This window comes from Mesocricetus auratus, unplaced genomic scaffold (genome assembly GCF_017639785.1).
Source record: "Mesocricetus auratus isolate SY011 unplaced genomic scaffold, BCM_Maur_2.0 Super-Scaffold_100026, whole genome shotgun sequence".
NCBI classification, from domain to species: domain Eukaryota; kingdom Metazoa; phylum Chordata; class Mammalia; order Rodentia; family Cricetidae; genus Mesocricetus; species Mesocricetus auratus.
The window spans coordinates 24,069,051-24,083,682 of record NW_024429207.1 but is presented as its reverse complement, the minus strand read 5'-3'; the positions used below and the strand labels follow the sequence as shown (position 1 = coordinate 24,083,682).

Below are 14,632 nucleotides of genomic sequence, written 5' to 3'. Positions count from 1 at the left end.
CACTCCTGCTGCCATGCCTTCTCTGCCATGATAGACTACAGCCTCTCAACTGAATGCAAGCAAACCTTTCATTCATAAAGCGATTTTTGTCAAATACCATCACAGTAGTCAAAGAAGTGACTAATATGGGTTATAGTCAGTCTGAACTACAGATGAAAATAATCTCCATCTTTTAAGTCACCCTAGGGGAGGGTCACAAAGGAGTAGGCAAGGATCTCTCTGCTTTACCCCAACAGGTCAGATGCTCCTGCTGCAAGGCAGTGTGTGAGGGAATGTTTGCTAATCCTTCTAATACTATGCCCCTAATAGAGACCCTCAAGAGAGTCTTGTTTTTTTAGGAGTGTCCATCATATGGTTATTCTAACAGGGAAAGTTCTGCACCAACTTGTTTCACAGGAGCTTAGTGTCCTTAGTCCCCAGGTCTCAAGGGATAATGTTATCCCTACTCATTGGGACAGGCACAATGGCCTTTTGGTACATTTCTAAAGATTTACTAAGTATATATGAGCATGTGTGGGAGAGAGTATGTGTATGAATGTATGTCACGTGTGCATGCCTGTGCAGGGAAGAAAAGAACCCCAGATCTCCTGGAACTGTAGCTACTGGTAGATATGAGTAACCTTGTATGAGTGCTGGGAACTCAACGCTGGTCTTTTGCCAGAACAGTAACTCTTGTGAACCATCATGTTTTACTTTAGACATTTCTGAACACCATCTGGAAAGTGTGTGTGTGTGTGTGTGTGTGTGTGTGTGTGTGTGTGTGTGTGAAGCCTTTATCTGGTGAGAGGTATTGCTGTGTCCGCGGCCTCATTCTGAAGGAACCAGGTGTCACCTCTCAAGGATGACAGACAGTCCATCATCCAGGCCCTGACAAAGGTTACTGATATTGTTTTGAGACAACAGAATCGGAAGGTAAAACTGAATCATGAAATTACCTATGCACACGAACAGGGACTTGCTAGGAGAGAAAAGGGTGGAATTGAAAACAACTCCTTTGCTTGACTCTATGGGCTGCTAAGATACACCTGCAAGTAATCACAGTCATGCAAACAAGAAATGGAGAGGAACACTACACAACTCCCAATGTTCTCCCACTTGGAAAATAAATTGCTCAAAATGGCACAAGATTAACATTTCTTACAGATTTTATTTTGTGTCCATGCAGTGAGCATGTGAAGGGTTCCTGGTAAAAGGAGTAGACAGAGAGCTATTTAAAACACAAGAGTGGTTTTAGGTTTCCCCAATTAGGTTCTTTTGTTTGGGTTGCTCCAGCTATACTCTCCACCACCCAATCCCATGGATCTTTGCATGTATGACTTTTCTAAAAGGCTGTAAATTTACAGGGGAAAGAATCTATTTATATTACCCTTGTAGTGCCTAGCACAGTACTGGGTACCAGCAAACTGTCCTATCAGAACCATACTGCTATGGTTTGGATCATCCCTAAAGACATGTGTTAAAGACTTAGTCCTCTGCACTATGGGGAGGTAGTGGAGCTTCTGAGACATGAGGCCCTGTAGCATGAAGTTATGTCATTGCGTTATGCCTTTGAAAGGAGTATTGGTACCCCAGATTCTTCTCTGTTTGCTTTCTTGGTAGCTATCATTAAGTGGACAGTTGCTCTCTACTAGGCATACCTGCCATGATGATTCGCCTCTGCAAAGGCCAGAGGCAATGGGGCCAAGTGATCATGGACTAAATCCTCTGAAACCATGAATTCATAGCAGCTTCCTCCTTCCACATTGATGGTCTCAGGTGAATTTTCATGCAGACAGAAAGACAATAGTGCAACTAATTGAATAGTCTGGTTTCTCCTTTAATCATGCATGTGCTGGAGACTAGTGTGAGCTCCATCACAGAGACATGCACAAGAAAGCAGGGTACGGGAGTAGACAGGTGTTGCAAATGTCAGCAGTGTCCCAGAGTTTCTCTCTAGTCTTATCCTTCATTGCAACAACCAACAGGAGCTTCATTTATGAGAGAATCACTTTTCAGTGTAGACTGATGCTTGCTGTGGGGTCTAGCACTGTGAGAGGTCATTCACATTTCTGGAAACAAAGTATGCATGGCATAGAGAAACTGAGTCAGTGCTTCTGGTTTAGATACATTGCCATCTTTGGGCTTCCAGGTGGTAAAACACTCTAATGGATTCCTGGCACAGTGAGGACATATATTCAGGTTTCTATGATTTTAATACTGTCCCCCTTTCCCTTCTTGTTGTGGTTTAGGAGATGGGTAGTTGGCCTTTTCTTGTAGTAAGTAGTTTAGAACAAACACAACATCTAAAAGATTCAGAAGGCAAAAGGAAAATACAGATTAAGACTTTCCTGTGTTCCCAAGCAGTGGCTGTAGAAAGAGCCCCACAGTTCCAAACACACAGACGATTATAAACACCCAGAGGAAGACCCTGTCCACCACCATGGCCATGTATTTCCAGTCATCTTCTACCTGAAATGCGAACAAAAGATCAAGACTAGCTTTAAAATCTAAGACCATAGGAAAACATGTTTGTCTTATGAGTAGTAGTGTTTCCCCCCCAAAAACAACTTTCTCCAATACTTTCAAAATCAATTATTGGTATTATGTTTGCCTGCCTATGTCTCCTATGTGGTGGTCATTGTCTAAGGAGGGTAGATATACATCATGGGTGGCTCCCAGAGCTGGCTATGGACTATGCTGAAGACTTTTACCACCCCTTCCCTGTGACAAAGGACCCCTTTACTGGTTCTAGGGATGCTTTCCCAAAGTGTCTGCTTGAGAATACAACTCTTGTCACTTGTGCACAAGGAGACCCTGGCCCTTTGGGGGATCTGAGTGTGAGGCAGTGGGAGAAAGGCCAGAGGATGTGGGGTCTGACTGAGGACCCCTTACACAGAAATAAGCAGCCTCCAGGCCTCAAAGTGATGCTAACAGGGAAAGTGTGTACATATCTGAAATCTTTCCAATCCCAAACTTCTAACCTTCTGCTATGGTCTCTGTGGGTTGTGTTGTAAAAGACCTGCATGGCATGATAGGTCAATAGCAACTGTATCTCCTACATATGAAAAGATGTCAGCCTGGAGATGAGCTCGTTGGCCATTCCTGTTCTGTGACATGTGATATGACAAGCATTCTCATTATCTCCCAGTGCATCAACAGGCTGGTATTGGGGTTCCTGATATCCTTTCACTAGGGGTTACAGATGCAGGAGCTATAGTAGGTAGCAACTCCTGACACTTGGCAAAAGCTTTCGGAAGTTCAGCTAGTCAAGGGATGGCATGGAGAGTTGGCATAGTAGCTTTGGGTTCTTGCTTTGGGGAAGCAGGAGCCGAGTTACTGACATGGGAGTATGGGAGACAGGAGCAGACTGTGTACACGCTGAGCACATCTCCACCATGCCTTGGATTCATGTCTATGTCCACCTCTAGTAGAGGAAGTGTAACCAGAGCTGCTGGATGCTAAGCAGCTCACATCCTTCATCCTTGCAGCTCACATCCTTCAGGCAGTACCACAGTCAGTTCTCCTTTCCCTTGGGCAGTCTCCCTCCCCACCCCCTCTCTGCTACTGTTTGCTGGGTTGGGGCTTGTCCTTCATGTGTAGCATAGCTGGATTTTTCTGTAAGTAAATGCAGATTGGAGAGTTGTTGTAGGGCTGCATATCATCTCACGATAGCTACCTAAGCTCTAACCCGTGTCCCCCAGTGCTGCATGACAACAGAGCAGGTCTTAGATGATTCTGTCTGACTTACTACAAACATGACTCCCACAGATGCTCTGACTAGACTCTAAAGCGTCTATAGGCCTGTAGGGGTGCAGCTGGCTGGAGGGAAGGGGTATATGTTTACCTCCTTTGTTTCATTGTGGTTCTTCATGTTCTCTGCTATGAACTGAACACTGTCAATCACATCTTCCACATCTGGGGAGTGCTCTGAATTCTCTGCCATCCACCCTGCAGGCTGCTGACTCCATCTTCTCTTGCCAGGGGCTGTCTCGCGTGATTTTTGACCGCGGCAGCTTTCCTTCAGAAGCTTGGGCTCTCTTCGATGAGCAAACTTGACCTTGGCAGTTCTCTTGGGAAGGCTTTTTGGGTCCTTAACATTACCTGCTTCCTTTGTCTTGTCCAGAGGCCTCCTCATCATCAGAATTGAGGGGAAAACCTGAAGGAAAATAGTCTTCACCCACTTGGGCATGGTATGCGTTGCTGGGGTGCGGTAGTGTATGTTCAACACAAACACCGTCACCACAATGGACAGTGTGACAAAGATCATGGTGAACAGTAGATATTCACCCACCAGTGGGATCACAAGAGATGTGGATGGGATTGTCTCAGTAATCACCAGCAAAAAGACGGTCAGAGAAAGCAGAACTGAGATGCAAAGAGTTACTTTCTCACCACAGTCAGAAGGAAGGTAAAAGACCAACACGGTGAGAAAGGAAATGAAGAGACAGGGGATGATGAGGTTAATGGTGTAAAACATGGGCAGCCTCCTGATATAAAAGGAGTAGGTAATGTCTGTGTAAATCTCTTCACAGCAGTTGTACTTGATGTCATGCTTGTAGCCAGAAGCATCAACAATTTCCCACTCACTGTTTTCCCAAAAGTCCTTCATGTCCACCTTGGAGCCAATGATCAGAAGGTCAATTTCAGCCTTGTCGTAAGTCCAGGAACCAAATTTCAGGGAACAGTTTTGATGATCAAAAGGGAAGAAGGTGATGTCCATAGGACAAGAACTCTTGAAGATGGCTGGTGGGGTCCAGGTTATCATGCCGTCATACTTAAGAAGAGCTTTGGTCTTGCCTTCCACTTGGAAGTCACCAACAGCACTGCAAGAAAGACCACACACTGTTAGCAGTATGGCTCTTTTGCTGTGAGTCACATGAGCTAAAGATTTTGAAAACTGACTGTGATTCTGTCTAGATACACATACTTGTTATATAGAACAATGTCTGGCTTCCAGATCTTGTCTGCTGGAACACGAAGTGTCTCAATGCCATCATACTCCATTGGATCCCAACGTAATTTGTAGTCTTTCCAGATCTAAAGGAAAAGAGATGAAGAGTCATTTCTTGTTGTGGTGATGGTCTCACTCTAACTTTTGTTGAATTTGTTCTTTAACAATTTAATACATATACATTGGGGGTTCTGATTACTGTTATCTCCTCTTTGAACCTCAGTGCCAATCCCTTTTACCCCCTTCCTCCCTACAAGTCCCCTTCACTTTGAAAATGGATAAGAATCCTTTTTGAAGAATGCCATCATAACTTCCCAAATGTTTATATTGGCTCGATAATTTTCTTGATTAAAAAATAAGATATTTTGAAGAATAAACTCATTTCTATTAAAAGCAAGGAATTATAACCGTGGTCATGGGGAGCTAAATAGCGGAACTGATTTGGGCATACCTATAACAAGCTAACTGGCCAATATTTAGGTTTCATACTGTGCTTCATGGACTACTCTCCAGTTCAAAGCTGGTGTAGTAACTTGTTTCTAATGATAAAAACATAATTTGTATGCATGAGGATGAGTCTACTGCACTGTGTACACTATTTAGACTTTTAAGAGCAAAGGCAGTCTAACTTGTAAAAACCAGTTATTGGTTATATAATAACATTCTCCAGACCTCAACCACTGACCTCCTGGAGCTTTCAAAGAGGAAAGTAACCATCGGACTTAGGCTTCCAGTAATCGATAAGAAGAGATCTGAGAGCAGAAAATAGAAAGGCCAGAGGGCTCTATGTCAAAGCCAGTAGGGTCTGCCTATGTGCTGCCTGCATTACGCTAGCTGCAACCATAGCAGAGCCTGAGGATATTCTATATTTATTATAGGTTGGAGAGGGAGAGAGGTAATGTAGGTGTGTTTATCACTGAGTAGACACACGTGGTTACATTTCTAAGGGGGAGGCACATGGGAGACACATACATGACGCAGCCATAGATTGGTTTCCAGGATCTGGTTGACTTCATCCTGGGAGGGAGAAATAATTTTCAGCTTTCTATGTACTTGCTAATACAAATCTTTATGCAAGAATTCTGGCTAAAAATTGACAAATCTAAGTTAATTGTGCTAAAGGGGACAAGCATGAAATCAAGAGAACTAAACTTTAACGTGCACAGAAATATGGTATCTCTATACTTGTCCCTGCTCTGTTAACTTATCAATGACATATGGCTTCAAGATGTTGCTCCAGTCTCATTTGAATTTCACCTCCGTTGGGAATCTTTTCTCATCACCTAAGTCCATAAAACCTGAGTGGAAGGAGACAGGGAGGAGGGCAGAGGTTTAGGGACAATGAGGGGCAGCACTGTAGGTGGTGACAGGTGCTCACTGTCTCTACATATGCCCCTCAAAGAAGCCTGGAACTCCTTGGGTGCATTTGCCAGGGGATCCAAACCAGAACGACAGCTTCAGCCCACTTGCAAGTTTGCTAGTTGGAAATGGAGAGCCAATCCCTGTGTATTCCCTTCCACAGCCCAAGCACCCTTCAGCTACAAAGGACACTCACACTTACCGAGTGACCACTTTGTGCTCAGTTACAGAGTGGAGCAAACTCCTGCCTTCATGTGTTCTTAGCTGCTGGTTGGGAAGACACAAAACTAATAACATATATACACATACACACATAAAATATAATTTGATATAACAAAGAGAGGTAGAGTGGCTCATGTGTGCACACACATCTGTTTTATACAAGAGTCAAGAGAGGCTTCTCTGAGGAGGGCTTCTGTCCAAGCAGCCCCTTAAGCAATGTAAGGAGAGTCAGGGCAGGCAGTATGCAGGCATTCCCTGTCACCATCTTCAGTACAGTTGACTCTTAAGTGGCCGCTGATCCTTAGTAGGACAGCTACCCAAGACACACCTAGATGGCAGGTAGGTCACAGCACAATAGTTTGGTATTGCTGGTATTTTCTTAGCAGTCATCAAGAGATTCTAAAATCTTACTTCCCAGGATATCGGAGGTCCCTATAGCGTGAAGGAACCCTAGGCAGGGCTCTGACAGTAGCTCCTCCCCACTCCACTGAGCCGCTCGCTGGCTCCATTCCTTCACTCCATGGTTACTGCTACCCACCCTGGAGAGGTCCAGAAAGAGACTATGCCAAGTTTCTCCCCATCAGCGGGTCATATGGAGCCTTCATGGGCAATGAGATTTGGAAAGGTTAACAAGAAGAGTTAGAGAAATGGAGCTCGTACAGCTTCACAGTTACCCTTCTTGATCAGGGCATTTTGGTCTTGAGTCACCTTGAATCTGTTGGGTCTAGCAGAAGCTTTGCCAGTATATGCACTAGATGTTGTGCTCAAACCCGGATAAGCCCTGCTGCCTCTGTTCCCCGAGGTCTCAGAGATAACTGGCCTAATCCCTACACATTCTCCATAATCTGACGCTGTGAAGTAAAGCTGGAGAGGGGTGGCCCTTCAAGACTTCAGGTGACACTCACTTTAGCTCTCTACCTTCCAGTAGCCCAGTCCCCATGCATTCTGGCCAGCTGTAAAACCAGGAAGGGGTCAGAACAGATATGAAAGAAGTGGTTTTTAATGGGCTGTGTCGGGCTAACCAGGTAAGAAGAAACGTCTGGCATTTGAAACATGAGCCAGTATTTCCTAGACTATGCACATGTCCAATCTAGAGTTAAAGGAACAGGTTGGGTCAGTAAAGTCCACTGGGCAGTGTAGACTGGAGAAGCCTGGTGGTATCTGCCTAAATGTTGTGTTTAGGTCTTTCCCTAAGTACACCTAGAGAAGTCACCCCTGATGCTGTCACCCAGATGCTGTGTGGTAGGAGGACTCCTTCCCTACCATTGGGCTGGGCTGGAAGATGACAGGCTTGGGGACCATCTCCAATGCTCTCTCTGGTGACACCCCAGGCTTCCCTTAATTTTATAGTCTACCTACTAGTATAATTGGGACTGAAGTCCAGGCTTGGAGCTAAGACCCTGCTGGATTTTGAGAATCAGACTTTTCCACCTCCTGTCCCTGGAACCAGAGAAAGAAGATTATTTAGAACAAAAACAAAAGGAAGGAAGAAAAAAAAATCCGAAAGAGCCTCACTTCCACTCGCCCTTGAAAATGAGCCCAATGAACGTCACAGAGTATGTCATGTAATTCAGCTCTCTTCAAGGCTCCGTTCCACTTGCCTTCACGTCTTTATTTTATAACCTGACTCTGAAAGAACTTCTAATCATGGGAAGCCTGAGCAAGGACAGTGTTATGCAGGGCCTTGAGGGACCCTACGCATGTCATCTGGCATTCACTTTTAAGTTGTGCCATAGAGTTCTGTGCCCACCGGCTGCACAAAGAGTAAGAACACTGGGAAATCAAGCCCTCTGGGAGCACATCTGGAGTCGGAGACACTCACCACATTGGCCAGTTGTGTGATTGCCAACTCAAAATGCACTGCAACGGGATCAGACACGTTTTCCACTGGCCGGATGAATCGGTTGTAGCGAGCAAACAGCTTGCGGAAGAGCTGCTCTTCAGAGGCACAGCCTGTGCAGCCTGTGTGGCGGACAGAGGAGAGCATCAGGGAAGGGCTGTGGGAGGGTCTGACCCGGCTCTCCCCTGGCCCAAGCCTACTGTCTCAGAGTCTCATCACTGTACCAGCTAGGCCCATTCCTGCAGGCACTAGGGCAGCTCAACCCACCCCTTTAAACCTTGCTTGCTCTGTTTCAACACTGAGATAAAGCAGGCTTCTCAGAGCTAGTACAATGCCCACAAAGTGATCCCAAGAAGACTTCCTGTTGAAGTCAAGGGTGCCATAAATGTCATGGGATAGGATGTCACAAGGAGGGAAACTGTTGTGTCACTAAACACAGCTCACAGCCGTGACCACCGAACTAGAAGCTTTCCAAGAGTTCTGGAGGTCTGTAGGTTTATAATTGGCAAGGCTGGCACCCTCACCCAACAAACACAGTATCTAGTCATTGCCTAGATCCTCAAAAGCCGTGCCCTTTAAAAAAAGTACCTTGGAGTCATGTATCTTTAGATTTGTCAGAATGCAAAAGTTTTAAAGTAAATTTACTTAAAGTCATAATAGAAGCAATTGAAAATTGGTTCTCAGTACTCTCTTTAGCTGTTACATTCTGGACAGTAGTGCCACCTGTGTCTCTAATTCTTTAAGACGGCATTGAATTGGTTTCTCACCTCCAATGCGTACAACTCACTTCCCCAACACCCCACTGAAACATACACCTTCCGTTTGTTTTGTACAATTCAAAATTGACTCCATGAATGCTATGCCATAAATTTCCCCAAAAGATTTGTCCAGAGAGAGAGAGACAGAGACAGACAGAGACAGAGACAGAGACAGAGAGACAGGGGGCTTAAAAGCCTGACCAGAGGAAAGGAGCAGAGAGTAGCTGCTGTTCCTCACTGAACGCCTCAGACGCTTCACACATCCATTTGGAATTGCTGAATGCCTGGATAGCAGCAGGAAAGAAACCTCTGTACCTGTCACCTGTCATTCTCGCCAGTGTAATTAACCACAATGAAAACATTTCTTCAGAAGCCGCTGAGAAACCTTCCTGGCTAGTGTTGCCATTTCCCTCCCGGGAGACTCTTTTGAGGAGCTTTCTATCAACACCCCCCCAAACTTAGTAGCACAGGGGTTGGGGTTGGGGTTGGGGTTGGGGTGAGGGGGGGTATGTGATCTGTTCAGCACAGCAGGCATGTTTAAGTCAACTTTTGAAAGGAGCCAGCTCACTCTTAGTATAGACAATGAGACAGGTCTCACCAGTGAGCACAATTACTTACAACGGGAGGCTTCTCAAAGCTGGGTAGTAAGTACCAGGGAACACATAAATCACTCTGTGAAAAATATATTACACATAGCCACAAATAAATAAGCGGAGCATACTGATAGCATAAACAGCTACAAAAATAGGCGATTCTGTGTGCTAGTTGGGAAGATGTATTTTAGTTAGAAAAATGAAATACTGTTTACAGTATATTTCAATGTATTCCCCACACCATTGTCCAAATCTCATCTGTTAGGTTAAACATAACTAATAAAAGTCATCTGGTCATTTGAATCTAGTCAAGATGAGAGAGGAGAGTGAATGCATGGAACAAAAACATTCTAGGATGTAAGCCAAGTAACTTACCTTTAAAGGAAGCCAAGAATCCACATAGCCACAGACACAAACCCAAGCGAAGAGACCCCTGGTCTTGGCCCATCAGCATGATAAAAGCACCTGAATTCCAATGTCTACAAAGGACACCATAAAAAGCAGCTGTCAGACAGCTGCAAGAATCAGACCAATAAAGCCGCAGATGCTCATGGCAATCCACACGGATCTTCTGCGAAATGAAAACACGGAGCATTACACGGCTGCTCCAGCATCACAGGCGAAGGGCAAAGAAAGCTCACACTGCTGCAAGGGAGGGCTGTCACAGTTCCTGTCACCCTAGATCTCTGTGCAGGAAAGAGGAAGACAGGCAGGGCAAGCCACTGGGCAGACAAGCCTCTTAAAGATCTGCTGGCCTCCAGAGAGTCTGGGAAACAGAACCTTCCTTCAGTGGCTGATGGAAGAAGAGGCAGACTCCCACGGCTAAGCACTGAGCTGAACTCAAGAAATCCAGTGACAGAGACGGAGGACTGATGACAAAAGGAATTAAGACTGGGCTGGTTTAACCCCAGAAACAGCTGACCTGACAAGGGTTTGCTCTTGAATCCCAGGCTGATGCCTGGGAATCCAGCATGGGACTGATCAAGACCCCCTAAATGTGGGTATCAGTGAGCAGGCCTAGGTAATCTATTGAGCCTTGGGTAGTAGACAGTATTTGTCCCGAGTATACACATGGACTTTGGACTCCCATCCAACAATGAGAGATGCACTCTCACCCTGAACTCTTGGGGGAGGGTTCAGGCCCTGCCCTGGATGAAATGACAGACTATGGACACCCCCATGGAGGGGAAATGAGGGGGTATTGGGGGGTTGGTGGGAGGGCACGGGAGGAGGGGAGGGAAATAGAGAGGGACCTGGAATTGACATGTGAAGCAACCCTGTTTGTAATTTAAATTGAAATTTAATAATAATAATAATTAAAAAAAAAAGATCTGCCGGCCTCAACCACTATTCTTCAGGGCACTGGTTCTCAACCTTCCCAAGGCTGCTACCCTTTAATGCTGTTCTAACGTTGTGGTGATCCCCAACCATAAAATTATTTTTGTTGCTGCTTCATAACTGTAATTTTGCTACTGTTATGAGTTGTAAATATCTGGTATGTAGGATAGCTGATATGCAGCCACTGTGAAAGCATTGATTGACCCAAGGGGTCTTGACCCATAGGTTGAGAACCACTGCTTTAGGGGCTAAGCACTTATTTGCTTGACTCCCACTAAAGAAAAAGGAAAACCACACCCAGCCCAAAGCATCCACTGAGATTGCTGTGTAATTGAGGCTCACTGGTAAGGAATCTGACTAAAATCATTCCAACTCCCATCTTCATTGGGGCAGTTGAAGGGTCATGTTTGTGTCTGCTTGAGTTTTCTAATGCTAGTTCTCTAAGTGCCTTGTTCTTCTGTGTGTTGTGACCCCAGATCAGGAGAGAGATCAAATTTCAAAGAACAAGGGGAACAGCTATCCACTAGATATTTTCCTGTTTAATTACCTGGGACCGGGTTGTTGAGTAGGCTTCTGCTTGTTTCCCCTTTTTTTTGTAGCTCTGGTACCAGTAGGGTTCTGGTTAACTGGCCATTTGGCTTAGATCTCAGCATTGCTTGAAGAAGCAGACAGTAAAATGTTATATGTCAAGGAATTCACAGTCAGAGTTTAGGACCCCTTTGTGAATGCAGTACAGTTTGCACATTGACAGGCTCAAGACTCTCAGCTCCCAGCAACAGAGGAAGAACTCATAGGTGGGGCCTCAGGCTGACTCCTTCAGATCTGACCCATCATTTCAATTTTCCCCTTCATGCCTAGGCTTTGTCTTTTCCTGAGGTATCACAGAGTTTCCAGAGAAACTGAGGTAACACAAAATGAGTCAGGATGACACTCTGCTGTCATGGATCTCATACCCTTAGTCAAGTGGGCTGTTTCCCAAAGTGGGTATTGTAGCTACTGCGTTCTTGTATTTTCTACTGGGCACACGTTACAGTCTGAAGAGAACAGTGTTTCATGTGTAGCTTCTTGACTTCTGGGAAGCTCACAGCTGACTGGCACAGGGTTGCTGCAGAGGAGGGGCCTCAGGAATGCACTGCTGTGGTGCTTACTGTCTTCAGCAGGCAAGCTAAATCTGCATGGCAGGTGCAGAGAAGGGGCAGGGGGACTCTTCTGTGTGGTTCCTTTTGTAGTGCTAGGGGTCAAGTCTAGGACCTTAGGCATCCCAGACAAACTCTCTGACACTAAGTCATATCTAAGCCACCAAGGTGCCAGAGTAGACACAGGGGAGAGCATTGCATTGGAAAGAGCATGGAACTGGGATTCAGACAGACCTGGATTTGTATCCTGGGCCTTGAACCCAGCTGGGGGACATTCTGCCAACTACCCATGTCATTTTAACCTTGTCCCAACCATAACAAACAAAAGACAACCCCCAAAACATGATTCAATCAAGTTAAACCAGCCATAAATCTCTCTACCCAGGTCTGTGTGACATTTGTCCCTAGTCTCCCCCAGCTACAAATAAGAACTGGGACTTGTAAGAGAGATATATTTAGAATGCTTGTAGGACAATAACTCTTTATCCAAAGAACACATTTAATCTACACTGACACCATCAGAAAATGCTTGAGATTCACATTCAAGTTACACACAAGTGTATGCTCTTCAAACTCTATAGGAAAATGGCCAACCTATAAGTTAAAAACACCTTTTAAGCACTCTTTCCAACAGCTTCCTGTCTGGACTATTTGTTTTTCTTTTTTCTTTTTGTGTGTAGGGGGCACAAGGATGGGAGGGTGGACCTGGGAGGAATGGGAGGTGTATGGGATTAGGGTACATTATTATGTTGTAGGGAAAAAGTAAAAAACAAAACAAAACAAGCAAACAAACAAAAACTAAAACATGGAATAGTAAATCTGGTTAAAAGATTTAGTTCAAAGGACATTCTGGGACAGGCATGGCAGAGTCTGAGGCCGCTGAATCCTGGGTTACACAGCAAGTCTTGAAAAGAAATAGGAGGAAACAGCAGATCTCAGCTAAGCTCCAGATAGCCGATGAGAACTCTGGGGACCCTGCCTGCTACTGAGGAACTCTGAAAATCTTGGGCTCTGTGTGCCCTTAGTTGATGCTAACAGTTTTAATCGTGGAGGTCACATGGCCGAGCACTGAGATGTGTGTGTGAGCATTGTTGCTGGGGAAGCCTCTGAGGGAAGCAACCTAATGGTAACTATGTGTCATGAAGAGATGCATATGAAGATCTTGTCTGGTGACAACTGTCTTTCAGGAATTTCCCCTTGTCCCCTGGGGGTAGTTCCTCACTCCCAGCTCCTCCTAGACCTCCAAGGGAAAGACCACCTTTTCCTGACAACTAACTACAGAACTATCTATTCTTGAGAAAGGGGGGGTGAACTTGAATCATAATACCTTCTAATTGGTAACATCACTCCTTAAGATTCAGAACCAAGAATTACTACTAGCCTGTGCAGCAGAAAAGCAGCCACTAAGGGTTTGTGACCCCTATCTGAGAAGCTTCCCTGCAATGCACTGCACAGTGTTGCTTCTCTAACCTCGGGCAAGACTATAACTGTTGGTAACAGAGAGAGAGAGGGATGGAGGACTAATAAAATAATGTTTAAAAGGAATTATGGATTTCCCCTGCTGTTGCTGGATATCACTTCATATTTATATTCTAGGAATCAGCTCTCGTTCAGTTATGTTGTTGATGCAGTCAGAACGAGCATGGCACAGCTCTGGGCAGGAAAGGGTGGCTAACAATGAAACTACTAGGCTTCCCTTCCCTTTTTTACCTCCTTCCCCTTTTCACCTTCCTTATTCCTCCTTCTTCTTTATTCATGTATGTGAGTGATCTGTCTACGTGAACATCTGCACACCAGAAGAGAGCATTGGGTCCCATCACAGGTGGTTGTGAGCCACCATGTGGGTACTGGGAATTGAACTCAGGATCCCTGGAAGAGCAGCCAGTGCTCTAACCTCTGAGCCATCTCTCCAGTCCCCATCCTTGTTCCTTCTTAACACTTTTAAGACAGTGCATGGTTTCCTGGCTTACCAAATGCTCTCCTTCACCCCAGCAGCTTGCCCTTGGGTCACAGACTTTTCAAGTGGGAGTCAAAGAAGTTGGGTTTATAATTAAACATCATGTTCACACACAGATGAAAGGAAAACAGAATCGGGTGCATAATTCCCTGGGAGTGACCGAGCCATGCATTGCCAAGCCTGGGAGCAGGGTAGCCACAGCTGGTTTCATGCATTTCTGTCTTTATTGTTCTCAGTCTCATTACATCATCTCTATGGAAAATACAGCATTCTGAAGACCAAGGATGTTGTTGAGTTGGTAGTGCACTTGCCCAGCATGCACCAGGCCCTGAACACAATCAGCAGCACTGTCTAAACTGGGTGAGGCAGAGCTTACCTCTAATCCCAGAACTCTGGTGGTGGAAGCAGGAGTGCCAGAAGTTCAAGGTCATCCTTAGCTACATAATGAACACTCATCAAGCCTCAGTTGAGTGTAAATGAAACCCTGTCTCACTAAGGA

At 45.2% G+C, this 14,632-nt stretch overlaps 1 protein-coding gene across 2 annotated transcripts; it reads right to left on the bottom strand.

The window, feature by feature from the left end:
- Nucleotides 1-1,127: 1,127 nt before the first annotated feature.
- On the bottom strand, nucleotides 1,128-10,495 carry Chrna6 (cholinergic receptor nicotinic alpha 6 subunit). Of its 2 annotated transcripts, XM_005066589.4 has the most exons (6): nucleotides 10,078-10,495; nucleotides 8,334-8,473; nucleotides 5,903-5,947; nucleotides 4,907-5,016; nucleotides 3,824-4,802; nucleotides 1,128-2,448 (listed from the first exon to the last, which is right to left on the bottom strand). In XM_005066589.4, exons 1-6 carry the CDS (start codon nucleotides 10,295-10,297, stop codon nucleotides 2,317-2,319), a joined length of 1,626 nt encoding a protein of 541 aa, XP_005066646.2. In that variant the 5' UTR covers nucleotides 10,298-10,495; the 3' UTR covers nucleotides 1,128-2,316. The 2 variants fall into 2 exon arrangements, with proteins under 2 accessions (XP_005066646.2, XP_005066647.2); XM_005066590.4 differs by lacking the exon at nucleotides 5,903-5,947.
- Between the last annotated feature and the right edge of the window lie 4,137 nt (nucleotides 10,496-14,632).

Coding starts and splice junctions, on each gene's coding strand:
- Chrna6 (XM_005066589.4), bottom strand. CDS start 10,297: ATGCTCCGTGTTTTCATTTCGCAGAAGATCCGTGTGGATTGCCATGAG. Junction 4,803..4,906: donor GACATTGTTCTATATAACAA/GTATGTGTATCT, acceptor TCTTTCTTGCAG/TGCTGTTGGTGACTTCCAAG. Junction 2,449..3,823: donor ACCACAATGAAACAAAGGAG/GTAAACATATAC, acceptor TTCGCATTTCAG/GTAGAAGATGACTGGAAATA.